Below are 19,096 nucleotides of genomic sequence, written 5' to 3' on the forward strand. Positions count from 1 at the left end.
CGAGCATGCTCAGGTGTTATCTCAGTATCTTCGGCATGTTCTATTAATATGTTCGAGTCCCCGTGCCTGCATATTTCCCCGCATGTGTTGCGGCTCTCTAACTTCCATGAAACATGCAGCTGCAGGGACTCGAACATATTAATCGAACACGCCCAAGATACTCAAATAACACGCGAGCATACTCAGATAAGACAATATCCAAGCACACTCGCTCATCACTACTCCTGAACTTTAAGAGAGCAAAATGGCTGCTTTGAAAATAATCTTTATCTACAAAACTTGAACATGCTGTCGGACTACTACTATAGATTCTATATAGGACAAAATAAATAAAAAACTTGTTTACCACAAAGAGTTTATCAAGTTCTTCCTCTGTAGACCCATAACTAAAATGGTTAGAGTAATAAGCTCCAGCTGGACCATTTTCACATGGAACAAGAACCACGTCGGTTGACATTGACATTCCAAATAGACTTGGATGGTGTAAATCAGGGAAGAGATCATAGACCTAAAGAAAAAAAACATCATGGACTTTAGAGATATAAAATCAATAATGGGTAATGGAAGGACAGAATTAATGTCTATAAAGGTGAGAGGATCATGTGGAAATTAACAAAATTCACAAAATAAATGTAAGTTCACCAGAAGTTTGCAATTGGATTCAAAAGGGCTAGGAAAGGGTTGCAAAAAATAGAAAAGTAATTAATACTCACCCAGCTTTCTCCTGTCCACTTCGTCTTGTCACTGCTGCTCAGCATCTTTAGCATCTCCAGTGGTGACTAGTCACACGATGTCATAATGCTATTTGTTAGTTATGATTACTTAAATAACACCATCATATTAGACAAAACTTTACAGACATCATTACTGTCCCCATCGGGGCTCACAATCTACATTACCTATCAGTAAGTCTTTGGAGAGTAGGAGGAAACCGGAGAACCCGGAGGAAACCCACACAAACACCGGGAGAACATCTATTCAAATGTTGTCCTTGGTGAGATTTAAGCCCAAGACTCCAGCGCTGCAAAGCAACAGTGCTAACCACTGAGCCACTGTGCTGCCCATAAAGTTGTGACCTAATCAGTGCAGGAGATGCTGACGATGCCGAGAACCAGAAGATGTTGAAGATGGTGGGCACTGGAAGATGCCAAAGATGGCCCAGTGATGACCACAACAGTGACAGGAGCAACAAAGATGACAGGACAGAAGCATGGCTGCACAGCAAGAGAGGGGAGGACCAGATAATCACAGTATACTTTTTTTCTTTTATGTGTTTGTTATGCTTTGGAGTTTGGAAAGAACTCAAAACATAATATTGCTCATTCGTTTCACATCGAAACAAATTACTTGGCCAAATTCTAGTGAAGTCCTGGATTCGATTTCAGTAGATTCATTCATCACTAAATGCTAATGATTTAAGAAATATTCTCTGACTTTAGAAAGACTATAGTAACGTTGTAATGTCATGTGATGCCACAGCGTGCAGTAATGTTTTATGCCTGTCTTACTCTAGTTGAGCCAGAAAGCCATGGACTAGAGTGAAGAGGCCAAAAGGGGTGCATGCGATGGGGAAAGGGAGATTAGATGCCGAGGACTGGATGTCAGGCTACATGGACAGTGGCATGTAACACTTTGGGCCCCCAAAGCAACTTCTGCCATGGAATGCAATAAAAGCAGTGTTGGCTTTGCCATTTTAAAAAACTCACTTTTTCAGCAGTTAACTCATTTTCTGGTTTCATCAGTACCACACTCTTATCCACCACCCTCAGACCACAGAGAGACCCAGGAGCAGCCTGAACCTTTAGAGAGACATCTGATCCCGGGAGAACTTCATCTGATGAGAATCCTACTGAAACCTAGATAAACGTGTGGTTTAAAAACGTTCACAAAGTTTTATAAAATTATCTACTTACAGTTTTTGAGCTTGATATATTTTGTTTACACATTTTATAAATATTTAAATGTATAAAACCAACAAATATAAAATAAAATTGTATTACAGACTATATCCTCTTGGTCAACCCTTAACTTGAAATTTCTGCACTGATCAACTAATTACCACAGATCAGGAATTGTTTAATCCCTGGTGATGAGCTACTGGAAGTGAGCAGCTTTTGACACTTAGGTTTGTGATCTTTTTCAAGATAGAAGCTACTCTGTTCCTTTACTCATGATCAGGGGTGGACATACCATTGGTGCAACCTACGTAGACACATAGGAGACCAAGAGGTAAGGGGGCCCTGTCTACCATCTGTAATTCTGCAGTATAATTAACTATTGGATTGCAAAAGACCCATATTCTGTTCTTGCACGACTGCGACTGCCCTATTCTGTCTATGTCTGTTCCTGCTCAAGATGATCAATCAGAGAACCAATTTCTGTGATGTCAATGTAAAATGGTGCATTGTTCCCATCGGAGGGAAAACATTCCTTCTTGTATTAATATCTAATTTTTAGAAATCCACCAGCTATATCTCCCAGTTTTTGATTTTTCAAGAAAGATATTCAAGTCCCTCTTGAACTCATGGGTGGAGAGCTCCATGGTCTCACAACTCTTATAACAAGGTATCCTCATCTATTACAATGAAGCATCATTGAAGGTACCCTTATGCTACAAAAAATAATTATTTAAAAAATATTCAATATTTCATAATTGGGTTTAATGTCAAAACCGCTTATTAACATTCTTTTTGGAAAATTTAGGGACTTTTTACAAAATTTATTTTTTAATATTTACTATTCTCTTAATTACCTTATTCTTAAAGCATCTCATCATCTTGATTTTTAAGTTGTCAGCTACCATTTCTCCGCTTGCTAGAAAAATATACGCCAGCACATGAATAAATGAAGAGTCACTAACATTTACTGAAAATTTAAAAGAAAGGTCCCCTTGTATATCTGTAAGAAAACAAAAAAATGTTATGACAACTAATCATTTTTTAAATAACGCATAACAGCGAATTCTAAAATCAAAGCATAATATGATCATTAGATGGGTTGTCCCATGAATAAAGTCAATTTTAATCAATAGATCTTGGAATAATAATAAGTTCCAACATTGCATGTGTTAAAAAAATGTTCCTGTGCTAAGAGAATCTTATAAATGTGCTCCTGCTATGTACTGTGTAATGGCTGTGTCTGATCATGCAGAATCATGGTCTGATCAAACAACAGTTCCTGGGCAGGGGAGGAATGATAGGTGATTATACTGATATCATAGGAGCAGTTTTTGTGAGGTAAAACATTTTCCTGCCTTTTTTTAAATCAGAGCAGCAAACTCTGGTCCCCTGAGCTCATCATAAATCAAGTCAGTCAAATACACTATGAGATCAGCAGCAGTCGGAGCTCCTACCTTACTGATTTCATTTATGATGATCTCAGGAATTCGAAAACACAGCAGAAACACTTGCTCCTGTGATAAAACAGGCAGGGAAATGTTTCACCTCACATAAAGCAACAGCTGTGATCCCATGCTGCCTTGTCTGTTTTCTTTGTTCTGTTTTTCACCCTAGGAGCTGTGGTACTGTATGTTCCGACCATTAATTGGAACAGCTCTGCATGTTTAGATACAGACATTGCACAATATATACCAGAGGCAAATTTATAAGATTATCTCAGGACCAGAAATTTTTTTGACACATCAAATTGTGGAACTCATAATTATTCCAAGATCTAATAATTGTAATATACTTTATTTATGGGACAACCCAATTAAGCATGTATAGTTTTTGAAAAATAATGAATGCATTGAAGTAAGGCATTCTCACCTGTAACAGAGCTCTTTACCATGATTTTCTGAGAACCAGATAATTCTATATAACCCTTAGAAGTTACCTGCACAGGAGGAATTAATATTTTGAAATTACCTGTTCATGTAAATAAACATCAGAAATCAAATTTGCCATGCCATGTAAAGAACATCCTTGTGTGTGTGAATAAGTCTTCATTTCATATGTCAAGATTAGTGATGAGCGAGTATACTCGTTGCTCGGGTTTTCCCGGGCACGCTCGGGTGGTCTCCGAGTATTTGTTAGTGCTCGGAGATTTAGTTTTTGGCCAAGCATCTGCATGATTTACTGCTGCTTGCCCGCCTGAGAACATGTTGCCTGGTTGCTAGGGAATTCCCACAAGTATTCAAGCCGTCTAGCAGCCGCAAATCATGCAGCTACATCAACAAAAACAAAATCTACGAGCAGTCATAAATACTCGGGATACTGTTGTGAACTATACTTTTTGGCTCCCTCTTGTGGTCACTAGCGGTATGGCTCTTGGATATTCTTTCCCCAGGTTGGTAGTCACCTGGTTCGTTAGATCCTGGGTGTTCCTATTTAAACTTCCTGGATTCTTAGTCCATTGCCTGGCATCAATGTAATCAGTCCTTGTCTGGTTGCTCCTGTCTCTGGTCCTGATTTTTGCAAGATAAGCTAAGTCCTGCTTTCTTATTTTTGTTTATTTGTATTATTCTGTTTTTTGTCCAGCTTGTTCATAATGTGATTCCTGATTTTGCTGGAAGCTCTAAGGGGGCTGATATTCTCCCCCCACACCGTTAGTCGGTGCGGGGGTTCTTGGATATTTAGCGTGGATATTTTTGTAGGGTTTTTCGCTGACCGCATTAGTCCGCTTTCTATATTTCTGCTATTATATAGTGGGCCTCTCTTTGCTGAATCTAGTTCATACTTACGTTTGTCCTTTCTTCTTACCTCACCGTTATTATTTGTTGGGGGCCTGTCTGTACTTTGGGGTACCCTTCTCTTGAGGCAAGTGAGGTCTGATTTTCTCTGAAAGGGTTAGTTAGTTCTCCGGCTGGCGCGAGACGTCTAGAACCAACGTAGGTACGTTCTCCGGCTGCTATTAGTTGTGGGCTAGGTTCAGGTATGCGGTCAGCTCAGTTACCACCTCCCTATGAGCTGGTTTTTTATGTTTGCAGACTTTGCTGAAAACTTTGAGATCCTCTACCATTGGGATCATAACAGAATGCCAGGCCGAGTGAATAGTTAATGCATTGCTGAAGTGGGACTATAAGAAAAGAAGTCTGAGTTTTTTTTTTTTTCTTCCTCCCCTTTATCTCTGAGTGGCTTGAAGCTCTGCTGCAGACATGAATGTTCAGACTCTGATTACTAGTGTGGATCAGCTTGCTGCACGTGTGCAGGGCATTCAGGATTTTGTTATTAGCAGTCATATGTCAGAGCCTAAGATACCTATTCCTGAGCTGTTCTCTGGAGATCGATTTAAATTTAGGAATTTTAGGAATAATTGTAAATTGTTTCTATCTTTGAGACCTCGTTCGCCTGGAGACTCAGCTCAGCAAGTTAAAATTGTTATCTCCTTCTTGCGGGGCGACCCTCAGGATTGGGCTTTCTCATTGGCGCCAGGAGATCCGGCATTGGCAAATATTGATGCGTTTTTTCTGGCGCTCGGATTGCTTTATGAGGAGCCCAATCTTGAAATTCAGGCAGAGAAGGCTTTGCTGGCTATCTCTCAGGGCCAGGATGAAGCTGAAGTATATTGCCAAAAATTTCGGAAATGGTCCGTGCTTACTCAGTGGAATGAGTGTGCTCTGGCCGCAAATTTCAGAAATGGCCTTTCTGAAACCATTAAGAATGTGATGGTGGGCTTCCCCATTCCTACAAGTCTGAATGATTCTATGACGCTGGCCATTCAGATTGATCGGCGTTTGCGGGAGCGCAAATCCGCTAATCCTCTGGCGGTATTGTCTGAACAGACACCTGACTTAATGCAATGTGATAGAATTCAGACTAGAACTGAACGGCAAAATCATAGACGTCAGAATGGGTTGTGTTTTTACTGTGGTGATTCTACACATGTTATATCAGCATGCTCTAAACGCCTAACAAAGTTTGTTAGTCCTGTCGCCATTGGTAACTTGCAGCCTAAATTTATTTTGTCTGTGACTTTAATTTGCTCATTGTCTTCCTACCCTGTTATGGCGTTTGTGGATTCAGGTGCTGCCCTGAGTCTTATGGACTTATCGTTTGCCAAGCGCTGTGGTTTTGTCCTGGAGCCTTTAGAAAATCCTATTCCTCTTAGAGGAATTGATGCTACGCCATTGGCGGAGAATAAACCGCAGTATTGGACACAAGTGACCATGTGCATGACTCCTGAACATCGGGAGGTGATTCGTTTTCTTGTTCTGCATAAGATGCATGATTTGGTCGTTTTGGGTCTGCCATGGTTACAGGCCCATAATCCAGTTTTGGATTGGAGGGCTATGTCTGTGTCAAGTTGGGGTTGTCAGGGAATTCATTGCGATTCCCCGTCGGTGTCTATTGCTTCCTCCACTCCTTCAGAAGTTCCTGAGTATTTGTTTGACTATCAGGATGTATTCAGTGAGTCCAGGTCCAGTGTTCTTCCTCCTCATAGGGACTGTGACTGCGCTATAGATTTGATTCCTGGTAGTAAGTTTCCTAAGGGACGATTGTTTAATCTGTCGGTACCTGAGCATGCCGCGATGCGTTCTTATATAAAGGAGTCTTTGGAGAAAGGACATATTCGTCCATCCTCTTCCCCTCTTGGTGCGGGATTCTTTTTTGTGGCCAAGAAAGACGGATCTTTGAGACCTTGTATAGACTATCGGCTTCTGAATAAAATCACGGTTAAATTTCAATATCCTTTGCCACTATTGTCGGACTTGTTTGCTCGGATTAAGGGTGCCTGTTGGTTCACCAAGATAGATCTTCGTGGTGCGTACAACCTTGTGCGCATTAAGCAGGGAGATGAATGGAAAACTGCATTTAATACGCCCGAAGGTCATTTTGAGTACTTGGTGATGCCTTTTGGGCTCTCTAATGCTCCTTCAGTGTTTCAGTCCTTTATGCATGACATCTTCCGGAAGTATCTAGATAAATTTATGATTGTTTATCTGGATGACATTTTAGTTTTTTCTGATGATTGGGATTCTCATGTAAAGCAGGTCAGGATGGTGTTTCAGGTTTTGCGCGATAATGCTTTGTTTGTGAAGGGCTCAAAGTGTCTCTTTGGAGTGCAGAAGGTTTCCTTTTTGGGTTTTATTTTTTCCCCTTCTTATGTGGAGATGGACCCAGTCAAGGTCCGAGCTATTCATGATTGGACTCAACCCACGTCTGTTAAGAGTCTTCAGAAGTTTTTGGGTTTTGCTAATTTCTACCGTCGGTTTATTGCTAACTTTTCTAGCATTGTTAAACCTCTGACAGATATGACCAAGACAGGTTCTGATGTTGCCAATTGGGCTCCTGCGGCCGTGGAGGCTTTCCGGGAGCTGAAGCGCCGGTTTACTTCGGCGCCTGTTTTGTGCCAGCCTGATGTCTCACTTCCCTTTCAGGTTGAAGTGGATGCTTCTGAGATCGGTGCAGGGGCTGTTTTGTCACAGAGAGGCTCTGGTTGCTCTGTGATGAGACCATGTGCTTTCTTTTCCAGGAAGTTTTCGCCTGCTGAGCGGAACTATGATGTTGGTAATCGGGAGTTGTTGGCCATGAAGTGGGCATTTGAGGAGTGGCGTCATTGGCTCGAGGGAGCTAAGCATCATGTGGTGGTCTTGACTGATCACAAAAATCTGATGTATCTCGAGTCTGCTAAACGCCTGAATCCTAGACAGGCTCGTTGGTCATTGTTTTTCTCCCGTTTTGACTTTGTGGTCTCATACCTGCCTGGTTCGAAAAATGTGAAGGCTGATGCTCTCTCTAGGAGCTTTGTGCCTGACTCTCCTGGAGTCTCAGAGCCGGCTGGTATTCTTAAAGAGGGAGTAATCTTGTCGGCCATTTCTCCTGATTTGCGACGTGTGTTGCAGAGATTTCAGGCTGGTAGACCTGACCCTTGTCCACCTGACAGTCTGTTTGTTCCTGATAAATGGACCAGCAGAGTTATTTCCGAGGTTCATTCCTCGGTGTTGGCAGGGCATCCTGGGATTTTTGGTACCAGAGATTTGGTGGCTAGGTCCTTTTGGTGGCCTTCCTTGCCACAGGATGTGCGTTCTTTTGTGCAGTCCTGTGGGACTTGTGCTCGGGCTAAGCCTTGCTGTTCTCGTGCCAGCGGGTTGCTTTTGCCCTTGCCCGTCCCGAAGAGGCCTTGGACACACATTTCCATGGATTTCATTTCAGATCTTCCGGTGTCTCAGGGAATGTCTGTCATCTGGGTGGTGTGTGATCGTTTTTCCAAGATGGTCCATTTGGTGCCCTTGCCTAAGTTGCCTTCCTCTTCCGATCTGGTTCCTTTGTTTTTCCAGAATGAGGTTCGTTTGCACGGCATTCCTGAGAATATCTTGTCTGACAGAGGATCCCAGTTTGTGTCCAGATTCTGGCGATCTTTTTGTGCTAAGATGGGCATTGATCTGTCGTTCTCGTCTGCCTTTCATCCTCAGACTAATGGCCAAACGGAGCGAACTAATCAGACGCTGGAGGCTTATTTGAGATGTTTTGTTTCTGCGGATCAGGATGATTGGGTGACCTTCTTGCCATTGGCTGAGTTTGCCCTCAATAATCGGGCTAGTTCCGCTACTTTGGTTTCGCCATTTTTCTGCAACTCTGGTTTTCATCCTCGTTTCTTCTCAGGTCATGTTGAGCCTTCTGACTGTCCTGGGGTGGATTCTGTGGTTGATAGGTTGTAGCGGACTTGGAATCATGTGGTGGACAACTTGAAGTTGTCACAGGAGAAGACTCAGCATTTTGCCAACCGCTGCCGCGGTGTGGGTCCCCGACTTCGTGTTGGGGATTTGGTTTGGTTGTCTTCTCGGTATGTCCCTCTGAAGGTTTCCTCTCCTAAGTTTAAGCCTCGCTTTATTGGTCCTTATAGAATTTTGGAGGTCCTTAATCCGGTGTCTTTTTGTTTGGATCTTCCTGTGTCGTTTGCCATTCACAATGTGTTCCATAGGTCTTTGTTGCGGCGGTACATTGTGCCTGTGGTTCCTGCTGTTGACCCTCCTGCTCCGGTCTTGGTTGAGGGCAAGTTGGAGTACGTGGTGGAGAAGATCTTGGATTCTCGTCTCTCTAGATGGAGGCTTCAGTATCTGGTCAAATGGAAGGGCTATGGTCAGGAGGATAATTCCTGGGTGGTCGCCTCTGATGTTCATGCGGCCGATTTGGTTCGTGCCTTTCACGCTGCCCATCCTGATCGCCCTGGTGGTCGTAGTGAGGGTTCGGTGACCCCTCCTTAAAGGGGGGGGGTACTGTTGTGAACTATACTTTTTGGCTCCCTCTTGTGGTCACTAGCGGTATGGCTCTTGGATATTCTTTCCCCAGGTTGGTAGTCACCTGGTTCGTTAGATCCTGGGTGTTCCTATTTAAACTTCCTGGATTCTTAGTCCATTGCCTGGCATCAATGTAGTCAGTCCTTGTCTGGTTGCTCCTGTCTCTGGTCCTGATTTTTGCAAGATAAGCTAAGTCCTGCTTTCTTATTTTTGTTTATTTGTATTATTCTGTTTTTTGTCCAGCTTGTTCATAATGTGATTCCTGATTTTGCTGGAAGCTCTAAAGGGGCTGATATTCTCCCCCCACACCGTTAGTCGGTGCGGGGGTTCTTGGATATTCAGCGTGGATATTTTCGTAGGGTTTTTCGCTGACCGCATTAGTCCGCTTTCTATATTTTTGCTATTATATAGTGGGCCTCTCTTTGCTGAATCTAGTTCATACTTACGTTTGTCCTTTCTTCTTACCTCACCGTTATTATTTGTTGGGGGCCTGTCTGTACTTTGGGGTACCCTTCTCTTGAGGCAAGTGAGGTCTGATTTTCTCTGAAAGGGTTAGTTAGTTCTCCGGCTGGCGCGACACGTCTAGAACCAACGTAGGTACGTTCCCCGGCTGCTATTAGTTGTGGGCTAGGTTCAGGTATGCGGTCAGCTCAGTTACCACCTCCCTATGAGCTGGTTTTTTATGTTTGCAGACTTTGCTGAAAACTTTGAGATCCTCTACCATTGGGATCATAACAGGAGACCATTCGAGCGTGCTCGGGAAAACCCAAGCAACGAGTACACTCGCTCATCACTAGTCAAGATGAAAGATGGAAATTGATTAAGATGTAAAATATATTTTTGCTAGTGAATGAAACAAAATTACTGGTGATCTTTGTCAACTATAGAAATTTACAGATACACAAAATGGACAAAGTATTGTGCCATCTCCACATTACATCTACAGGAGCTTTTATTACCTCCCATTCTAAATCCACAAGCATTGTTATGGAGCTGGTTCACTTTTCCAGCAATAACAGCTTCCATTTTTCTGAGAAGGACTTTTACATGATTTTGGAGGTGTCTGTGGGAATTTGTGCCCATTCATCTAATAGAGCAATTGTGAGGGCAGACACTGATGTTGGGGGAGGCTGGGCTCATAATCTCTGGTCTAGTTCATCACAAAGGTGTTAGAAGGAGCTGAGTTCATGTTCTCCTACACGGAACTCCCCCAACCATGTCTTTATCAATCTTCCTTTGTGCGCTGGGATACAGGCATATTGGAAAAGAAAAGAGTCTTCCCTAAACTGTTCCTACATGATTTAAAGTTTACAATTGTTTAAAATAGCTTTTTTGCTGAAGTATTAAGATTTCCCTTTATTGGAATTAAGGTCGAATTAATCCATGAAAAAAAAATATCCCTCCTCCATCAAATTTTACAGATGGCACAATACAGTGTCAGGCAGGTAACATTCTCTTGCAATTCACCAAAGCCAGACTCATCCATCAGAAGCCAGATAGAGAAGTGTGAAATAGCACATTTGGAAAATAGAAACTGCATTACTGTCATAGAAAATAGGTAAATGCTATTTTATGTACCTATGGAAATTGAAAAAATGGAGCTGTAATATTGCTACAAGATAATTACAGAAAAATTAAAGAACGTGCTTAGCTCATAAATTGACCAATTTATGGGAGCCCAACAGCCATCAACAAGGCGTAACACATTGTTGGGACCCTAATCTGATGTCACCTCTCTTGGGCTTAAAAGCCTACAATTTATAAGGCAGGAAGGATCCAGGTAAGGCCAGGTTCATACTGCGTTAAAGCAGGCCGTTCAACTCATAGCGTTAACGCTATAGCATACATGTCATTGCGTTATGCTATACCGCTAGCGCAGATGATTCATCTGTGCTAGAGTTGACGGAGTCTCAGACGCTGCAGCCTTCGTCCGAGGCTCCGTCACTGAATGACGGCACATCGCTAGCACATGCCGATTATGGCATGCATTGGCGATGCGCCCAATAATAGGGGTTAATGGCAGCGTTAACAGACTGCGTTAAGCCGCATTATGCCAAGGTGTTATGCAGCCCATCTAATGGACTGCCATAACTCAGTGTGACCCCAGCGTAATTAAAACCGCCTTAGGCTGATGGGAGTAGGAGTGCACATGTCATGGGGAGTATACTACATACAAAACTGTTACTGCACCCCTACTCCCATCAGCATAAGTCGGTTATAATTAGCTGGATCCTTCCTGCCCTATAAAGTGTAGGATTTTCAGCCCAAGAGAAGTGACTTATCAGGACAGAGTCCCAACAATGATGTACGCCTGGTCGATGGCTGTTGGGTACCTTCTTTCATTTTTTTTTTGTCATTTTCTTGTAGCAGTTTTGTAGCTCCATTTTTCCAATATTCCATATGCACATAAAGTAACATTTACCTATTTTGTAATAATTCCTATTATTCCTTTATTTTCTCAGTTTTAGTGACTTTGTTAGCTTGCACCTGTACACACTGGTTTGGATGTGATGGTCAATTTTTTTGCAGATCGAGAAGTGTGATTCGTCACTGCACAGAACCTGTTTCCACTGCTCCAAAGTTCAATGGTGGCAGCTTTACACCACTCCATCCGATGCTTGGAATTGTGCATGGAAACTCATGCCTTAAAACTCTTGGTTCAGTGTTTGTGCTGATGATAATGTCAGAGGAGGTTGTGATTCTGCAAGATCCTTTGTGACTTTTATGCCTTCTGTTCTTCAGCACTCGGCATCCCTGCTCCATAAAATGTCAGTAAATTAGACTGCATGGTGAGGGCTCGGAAGTTATACATCGAAGGCAATGGGACTGAAAGCAAAACCTAAATTCAATGATTAAGACATAAGAGGTGTCTCCCAATACTTTATTCCATATTGTGTAATTGTTTTACATGTGATTATTAATTTTTCTCCAGGGGTTCAGACCAGTCATCATAAGACATGTGGATAATGTGTTGTATATAAAATGCCTTTTGGAAGTTATGGCTGTTGCCACTTATATTATATCTAGCTACACTATTTATACACTTTGAAGTTATAAGCTAAGTTTCTAAAAAGTAAAAACTATATGCATAGAATTATCAAGATACTTTGCCTTACTAGAAATAGGGCGATACTCCATAATAATCCCCAAACGGAGACTTTCCCTTCTTTTCCACATCAGATCCAGTAAGACTCATCAACCCCGCAGACTTCAAAAACTTTGCAAACATAATAAAGTTTGTATTGCACGTACCAGATAATATAAATCAATTTGCTTAGTATCTTTCTGTAGTGCTGAATTTCTTATTATATATTGTACAAGCACCTCCTGCTGTGAACGGCATGAATTATCCTTCCCCAAAGACTTCAGGTTTAAATAACTTTTGCTCGAAGAATAAAGGGGAAAAATTGTTAGCCGAGCATCATTTGGGTTCCAAACATATAATCTTGATCTTGGTTCGGGCTCTGTGGTTGTTGAAGCCTGTAAATGTGTCAGTAAATGTGAGAGTAAATGTGCCAGTAAATATATGAGGGCTCAACAGCTGGGTGACATCAAAAGCATGGTGCACATGTACCTTCAACCCAATCTGTTGTGTCCAATTGGTTGTATTTTCTAAGGTGCAAGAAGCACGTCCATTGTCATCTGTCACCAAAGTCTCATTGATGGTTACATCACATTGTTCACAGGTGAGATGCACTTTTTGGCCAGTAACTGGGCTTTTCTTGGAATCTGTCACCTCTATCTACAACACATCAAAAAAAACAAACTCAGTAGAAAAAGGCAGCACTTCTATTATAAGGTTAATGGCATAACATTGTAACACGATTCTGAAAATTCCATTTTCTAACAAACTTTTGGAATTAGTAATTGATTAGGTTAGGTCACCTTAGTTACAGGTAACGTCACTGATGGCTAACTTTTTTGGGATTCTTACAAATAAATCTACAAATCTGGCCTTGCACTTTTTTTGAGTAGGTTGTAATATAACTGAATTGTGTATCTCATGTTACTGATACTTACTTTTACAGTGTAGGGCATGCCAGGTTTGTAAGTAGACCTTGGATCCAAAAATGATACACGGTAACTGTCAACTATGCTGGTCTCACTTGTTGTAGAAAGCAAAATTCCTACATGAGAATGGATTATTTAAAAACAGATAAAAAGCAAGAAAAAGAAAAATTAGTGGTTGTACTTAATGGAGGAGCAGATTTTGAGCATGTGTACGCGTTAAGTATTTGCTGCAATCATTTCAATGCTGAAACGCATCTCTTGGCGAGAAGACGTTGCGCAAAATATGTACATTTTTACGTGGGTTTTTCATGTGTTTTGTTGATGTGTTTTTTTTCCTGTTCGTGAGATTGGGTAAAAATGCTGCAAAACCGCTGGAAGAATTGACATGCTGCAGATTTGAAACTTCTTAAAATCTCAAAGGAAAAAAATAGGAGCATGTGCATGAGATTTCAGAAATCTTATTCACTTTTGCTAGTACTAGTGATGAGCGAGTATACTCGTTGCTCGGGTTTTCCCGAGCACGCTTGGGTGGTCTCAGAGTTTTTGTGACTGCTCGGAGATTTAATTTTTGTCCACGCAGCTGCATTATTTATGGCTGCTAGCCAGCCTGAGTACATGTGGGGGTTGCCTGGTTGCTAGGGAATCCCCACATGTATTCAAGCTGTCTAGCAGCTGCGCCAACAGAAACTAAATCTCCGAGTACTCACAAATACTTACAAATACTCAGAGACCAACTGAGCATGCTCGGGAAATCCCGAGCAACAAGTATACTCACTCATCACTAGTTAGTACAGTAAACGCTGCATTTTTTCATGGAAAAATAAAGCAAAAATGAAACGTATGATCAAGCCCTTTCAGTTAAAGGGGTTATCTGGGACTTTTGCATTTTTTTCTTATGATGCTAAGCACTTAGAAGTTAGCACTTACCTCACTGTTCTGTCCGGTGCCAATGTCTGCAAGCTCAGAGACCGCTCCTGCTGGTGATTTTGCTGCTTCATTTGACCTCACATCAACAGAGCAGCTCTTTCTTTTCTGGTCTGCCCTGTCGATGGTGGATCACTGTCGATGTGATGTTATATCGATTAGATAGTTGGCTCTCCATCACGTTAGGCTGAGCTAGCTGTCAATCAGCATGACATTGACATTGATGCCCCATTGATAAAGTAGAGTAAAAGAGAATAAGCTGTTCTGTCAATGTGACATCAATGTAAGCCATAGAATCACTGGCAGGAGCGAACCGTTAGATCTACACTGGGCAGGACAGGCAGGAATTTAGAAACTGCCTGCATGTAAGTTCTTAGCCCTTAAGAAAAAAATTGTAATGGATAACCCATTTAATCATTTACATTTCTTTATTTCTTTATTTCAATTATTTATATTATTTTATCAATTTTTCAATTTCAATTATTTATACGTTTATTCTTATTTTAGAACATTTTGAAGCATACTAGTTTCGGTTGTATAATAATGAACTACATCTTTGTACAAAAAGAGAAACAACTGTATTTAGTTAAACAGTTGTAAGCATGGGGATCATAATCATCATTCAAGTTCCTAAAATGCTGTAAGAGAAAACGAAAAGAAAAACTAACAATACAGAGAATTCTTCCACTTTAAAAAGGCCAAAGGCTGACATATTTCGGACTAATAAACCTATCATTTGTCTTTGATGTAAAGAGATTTGGCTTTTGCTATTAACATTTCATGTATGATGACAATACTGCTGAGCGCTCAGTAGTGGGCACTTTCCTGCAAACCTACTGGCCATACAAAAAGTTAGGAAAGGCGTAGAAATTTAGGAAAACAATGGCAAATTGTCTAATTCTTAGATGCAAGGTTGCCTAGAAGATGCTGTACCTGGTAGTAGCACCCATTCTGTTAAGGTGTCAGGAGGTGTAATAGCTTAGAAATTGAAAGGTGGTTTGGCTATAATTGAGTCCTTACCTGTCCCTTCCTCTAAGATACTGACTGTTCCTTCAAGTTTTATTGGCGCAGTTCTATACATGTCACTTGATAATTGAAAACTAGAAGATCTCATAGTGTTAGAGGAGCAACCAAGGTGATCCAACTAGAAAAATAAGGGGAAAAAAAACCATTTTTTTGATTTAGCATATAACATATGACAAGACATATAGAAAAATTACCATTTAAAAGTCTCTGGAGGAAACAATCCTTTATTAATATAGTGACAAAAACTTTCTAGATTTTGACAAATGTAGATACTGTTTTGTTCTGCACTATTGATGCAATGAATAAAAATAGCATTATTTAGCCTGGCAAAGCTGGATTTTGGTACCAGACTATAACAATAATGGGCAGCAAAGAAATATACCATTGGGAATATACAGTGTATCAACCAGCTGTGTGACTTGAAGCTCATGAGCCGGGATACAAAATCACCTACCAAGTCCCCAACTATCCCGGGTCGTTAATAGTAATAGTTTTTTCATATTGGCCAAAGGGATTATTTGGCTCCAGGGTCCGGATGCACTTGCAAACCCTGCACCTACTATATAATTGCCACTGGTAGCCAGCTTCATGAAATATCAACCAGTTTTTTTTTATTATTTTCATGTATCTTTAATGAAAAATAAAACAAATAGTTTTCAGTGAAAATTTAACCATTTTGTTTTTACAGCTCTTATGAGTTCCATGCATCGCTATGGGTATAGACAACAAACAAACCCTAAGTGATCTGCTTGGGTAAGTCATACATCCTTCCATTTGTTGCCCCTCTTCTTTCTAAAGGTACCTTCACACGAAACGACATTATAACGATATCGCTAGCAATCCGTGACGTTGCAGCGTCCTCGCTAGCGATATCGTTTCGTTTGACACGCAGCAGCGATCAGGATCCTGCTGTGATATCGTTGGTCGGAGCTAGAAGTCCAGAACTTTATTTGGTCGTCCGATCGCTGTGTATCGTTGTGTTTGAAAGCAAAAGCAACGATACCAGCGATATTTTACACTGGTAACCAGGGTAAACATCGGGTTACTAAGCGCAGGGCCGCGCTTAGTTACCCGATGTTTACCCTGGTTACTAGCGTAAAATGTAAAAAAAACAAACAGCACATACTCACATTGCGTCCCCTGCAGTCTGCTTCCTCCTCTGACTCAGCGCCGCAAAGTGAAAGTGAAAGCAGCACAGCGGTGACGTCACCGCTCTGCTCTCACTGTACGGCGCTCAGTCAGTCAGGAAGTGGACGCAGGGGGACGTGAATGTAAGTATGTGCTGTTTGTTTTTTTTAGATTTTACGCTGGTAACCAGGGTAAACATCGGGTTACTAAGCGCGGCCCTGCGCTTAGTTACCCGATGTTTACCCTGGTTACCAGGGGACTTCGGCATCGTTGGTCGCTGGAGAGCGGTCTGTGTGACAGCTCTCCAGCGACCAAACAGCGACGCTGCAGCGATCGACATCGTTGTCGCTATCGCTGCAGCGTCGCTTCGTGTGAAGGTACCTTAACAAACATTTGTTAGAATAGCAGGAGATAGGGAACATTTGGAGAGATGTATAGCTACAGGATCAGATTACTCAATGTTTGCTTTCTACACATTACTATGGAAAAGCATTTATTGTGAATGGGAATGCAGACTTTTACTACTTGCCTATCAATGATATTCAATGTGTTAGAAAAAAACAAAATCACAACTTTTATAAGGTATTAAAAAGGATTTGGATTTATATCAAAGCAATTTATTTAAAAAAGGTTAAATTTAGTTTACTGAATAGCATAGATCTCACCTTTCCTTCAAAGTTAATACAGTTGCCAGGGGACCTAACAGGTGAAAACGGAACGAAGTATGGATAATTGACAATTCTTTGACACAAGCTTCCCTGATAAGTGCCTTGGACTGGTTTCCCGTAAGTGTACCTGGGAGGTGAAACAACAAATAACAATAAAATAAATCATAAAATTACTTTCTAAGGCTTTTTTTACCAAATCATTTTACATAGTTGTAAAATAAACAAATGGATGTTTATTGTGTGTGTCCAATAATTACAGTATATTGTATCTTGTGTGTACTGAGCAGTATAGAAAATATATGGTGGCAGAAGTGGGTCTGGATTAAGCAGCCCTGCTATTGCCACAATTGTCTGGATTGGTGAAGTTCAAATCTCTAACTTGGACAAAAAAAGTTAAATAATTATGTAATATAAAGTTTTATAAAATGAAATCTCTTCTGTCTTCATGAGAACTTCTTTGCTTCACCCTTTTGTGTTCCTCTCCAAGACTTCTCATGAGCATCCCCCTTAGGGTATGTTCACACGTTCCTGATTTCCCTCCTTTTTTTTCAGGACTAAAAACCGCAGCTCTTGGCAGAAAACGCAGGTGCGGTTTTTGGTGCGTTTTGGTGCGTTTTTGGTGCGTTTTTTGATGCGGTTTTTAGTGCGTTTTTTTATGCAGTTTTCTCTGCAGATTGTCTGTGTTTGACACAAATAAAGCTTTAACTGCAGTGGGGGGAAAAAAAAAAAGAAATGATGTCATTTCCTTGTCCAACCCTTTTCTTCTTCCATCCTCCATTTTGGGACTAAACACCAAAATGAGTGGACGTGTTTTGAATGACAGCGCTCCGCAGAGTGCTGAGCGTAGGCCAGATCACAGCCCACGGATCCAGCTCTATCCAGCTATTTAAGTCTACGTTCACATTTGCGGTCTGCGCCGCAGCGTCGGGCGCCGCAGCATGCGTCATGCGCCCCTATATTTAACATGGGGGCGCATGGACATGCGTCGCACTTGCATTTTGCGCCGCATGCGTCACTGCAGCGCACGCATCCAGGCGCAGAGGACGCAGCAAGTTGCATTTTTGCTGCGTCCAAAATCAATCAAAAAAAGGACGCATGCGGCGCAAAACGCAGCGTTGTGCATGCGTTTTGCTGCGTTTTTGTTTGCGTTGTGTGTTGCGGCGCCGACGCTGCGGCGCACAACGCAAATCTGAACATAGCCTAAGTGCCACGTATTTAAGTGCCACGTATTTAAGTGCCACGTATCACGTATTTCAGTGCCACGTATTTCAGTGCCACGTATTTAAGTGCCACGTATTTAAGTGCCACGTATTTAGTATTTAAGTGCCACGTATTTAAGTGCCACGTATTTAGGTGCCACGTATCACGTATTTCAGTGCCACGTATCACGTATTCAGTGCCACGTATTCAAGTGCCACGTATTTAAGTGCCACGTATTTAAGTGCCACGTATTTCAGTTGCACGTATTTCAGTGCCACGTATTTAAGTGCCACGTATCACGTATTTCAGTGCCACATATTTCGTATTTAAGTGCCACGTATTCAAGTGCCACGTATTTAAGTGCCACGTATTTAAGTGCCACGTATTTCAGTTGCACGTATTTCAGTGCCACGTATTTAAGTGCCACGTATTTCAGTGCCACGTATTTAAGTGCCACGTATCACGTATTTCAGTGCCACGTATTTCGTATTTAAGTGCCACGTATTTCAGTGCCACGTATTTAAGTGCCACATATTTAAGTGCCACATATTTAAGTGCCACGTATCACTTATTTAAGTGCCACATATTTAAGTGCCACGTATCACGTATTTAAGTGCCACGTATTTAAGTGCCACGTATTTCAGTGCCACGTATTTCAGTGCCACGTATTTAAGTGCCACGTATCACGTATTTCAGTGCCACGTATTTAGTATTTAAGTGCCACGTATTTCAGTGCCACGTATTTAAGTGCCACGTATCACGTATTTAAGTGCCACATATTTAAGTGCCACGTATCACGTATTTAAGTACCACGTATCATGTATTTAAGTGCCACGTATCACGTATTTAAGTGCCACGTATTTAAGTGCCACGTATCACGTATTTTTGCTATTGTAAGGTGGCATTAATCCCGGTCAATAATGGAGAGGCATCAATAAGACGCCTATCCATTATTAAGCCA

At 41.5% G+C, this 19,096-nt stretch overlaps 1 protein-coding gene across 1 annotated transcript in view; it reads right to left on the bottom strand.

The window, feature by feature from the left end:
• LOC143769702 (alpha-2-macroglobulin-like protein 1) overlaps positions 1–19,096 on the bottom strand; it is a 110,017-nt gene that overhangs the window by 75,272 nt on the left and 15,649 nt on the right. Inside the window, exons 8-16 of the mRNA XM_077258487.1 lie at positions 16,933–17,062; positions 15,134–15,257; positions 13,199–13,305; positions 12,753–12,920; positions 12,431–12,658; positions 3,768–3,834; positions 2,753–2,898; positions 1,707–1,856; positions 347–508 (exon numbers count right to left, since the gene is read on the bottom strand). Coding sequence (XP_077114602.1) covers positions 347–508; positions 1,707–1,856; positions 2,753–2,898; positions 3,768–3,834; positions 12,431–12,658; positions 12,753–12,920; positions 13,199–13,305; positions 15,134–15,257; positions 16,933–17,062 — 1,282 coding nt within the window. The remainder of the gene's footprint in view (positions 1–346; positions 509–1,706; positions 1,857–2,752; positions 2,899–3,767; positions 3,835–12,430; positions 12,659–12,752; positions 12,921–13,198; positions 13,306–15,133; positions 15,258–16,932; positions 17,063–19,096) is intronic.

The sequence above is a fragment of the Ranitomeya variabilis genome, chromosome 4 (genome assembly GCF_051348905.1).
Source record: "Ranitomeya variabilis isolate aRanVar5 chromosome 4, aRanVar5.hap1, whole genome shotgun sequence".
Lineage (NCBI taxonomy): Eukaryota > Metazoa > Chordata > Amphibia > Anura > Dendrobatidae > Ranitomeya > Ranitomeya variabilis.